Genomic DNA, 1,088 nt, shown 5'->3' on the forward strand with positions numbered 1-1,088 from the left:
CAACCGCGCCGCGTGCGTCGCCCGGAGCTGCGCGCGGACGGCCGGCGGCAGCTTCGAGTCGTCGACGCTGAACCGCAGCTCGGCTTTCGTCGACACCTTGTTCACGTTCTGGCCGCCGGCGCCGGACGCGCGACTGTAGGACACGACGCAGTCGTCGAGCGAGACCTTCGTCGTCGCCGCCGGCTTCCGCGCCCGCTTCGGCGGCGCAGACGCCGCGCCGGTGCGCTGGTCCACGGCCTTGAGCGAGAACGACGTCCGCCCCGGCTCGCGCGGCGCGAGCACCTTGACGAGCACGGGCTGGCCGACGGCGACGACGTCCTCGGGGCGCGCGCGTTCGTGCGAGAGCTCGGACACGTGCACGAGCCCGGACGCGCCGCCGTCGTCGAGCTTCACGAAGCAGCCGTAGCTCTCGACGCGCGTCACCTCGCCGGCGCGGACCGCGCCCACGGGCACGAATTCGCCGGCGCGCAGCGCCACCGCGCGGCGCCGCGGCGGCGCATGGGTGTGCGGCCGCAGCGCGCTGGTGCAGGCGAGCAGAGCGACGACGCGCGGCCACATGACGTAGTGCTCTCCGAGACGACGCAAAGGCAGCAGAGTACGCTCTGCAGCAACGAGTCGACGCTAGCACAGCAGCGCGCAGCACAGATGCTCGGCCACGCCCTCCCAGACCAAGTTTATCAAGGTCCAAGGCTAAGGAGTGTTGAACTTCAAGTTGCAGTGACAGCGCGGTCACGCCATGTCGGCCAAGTTCACGGAGGAGTGTTTGTCTTCGAGTTGCAGTGATCGACCATTCTCTTAAAACCGCCTAGACCATGCTCCGCGTCGGCTCGTCGCCGTTGAGGCTCGCGTACCCTTCGGGCTTCTGCGCCGTGACGTAGTGGTAGACCTCCCGGAGCCACGCGAGGATCGCCGCGGACGCGCCGACCGCGATGATGGAGCAGACGACGAGCGTCGAGACGCCGTCGGCCCGCGTCGCCGGGATCGACGTCACCTTGAGGAGGATGATGCCCTCGACGAAGGTCGTCGACGACCGCGCGAGGTCCGAGACGATGTGCAACAGCGCCGCGCACATGTTCGTGTTGATGCCG

General features: G+C 69.1%; 1 protein-coding gene across 1 annotated transcript in view; it reads right to left on the minus strand.

Annotated features, from left to right (window-relative positions):
• The window catches only part of AURANDRAFT_69118 (hypothetical protein), a gene marked incomplete at both ends in the record, with an annotated part of 2,944 nt that extends 1,872 nt beyond the window's left edge, over positions 1-1,072 (minus strand). Inside the window, 2 exons of the mRNA XM_009044867.1 lie at positions 5-520; positions 852-1,072. Of these exons, the coding sequence (XP_009043115.1) occupies positions 5-520; positions 852-1,072 (737 nt within the window). The remainder of the gene's footprint in view (positions 1-4; positions 521-851) is intronic.
• Positions 1,073-1,088: the final 16 nt, after the last annotated feature.

Source organism: Aureococcus anophagefferens, assembly GCF_000186865.1.
Source record: "Aureococcus anophagefferens unplaced genomic scaffold AURANscaffold_947, whole genome shotgun sequence".
In the NCBI taxonomy this organism is placed as follows: Eukaryota; class Pelagophyceae; order Pelagomonadales; family Pelagomonadaceae; genus Aureococcus; species Aureococcus anophagefferens.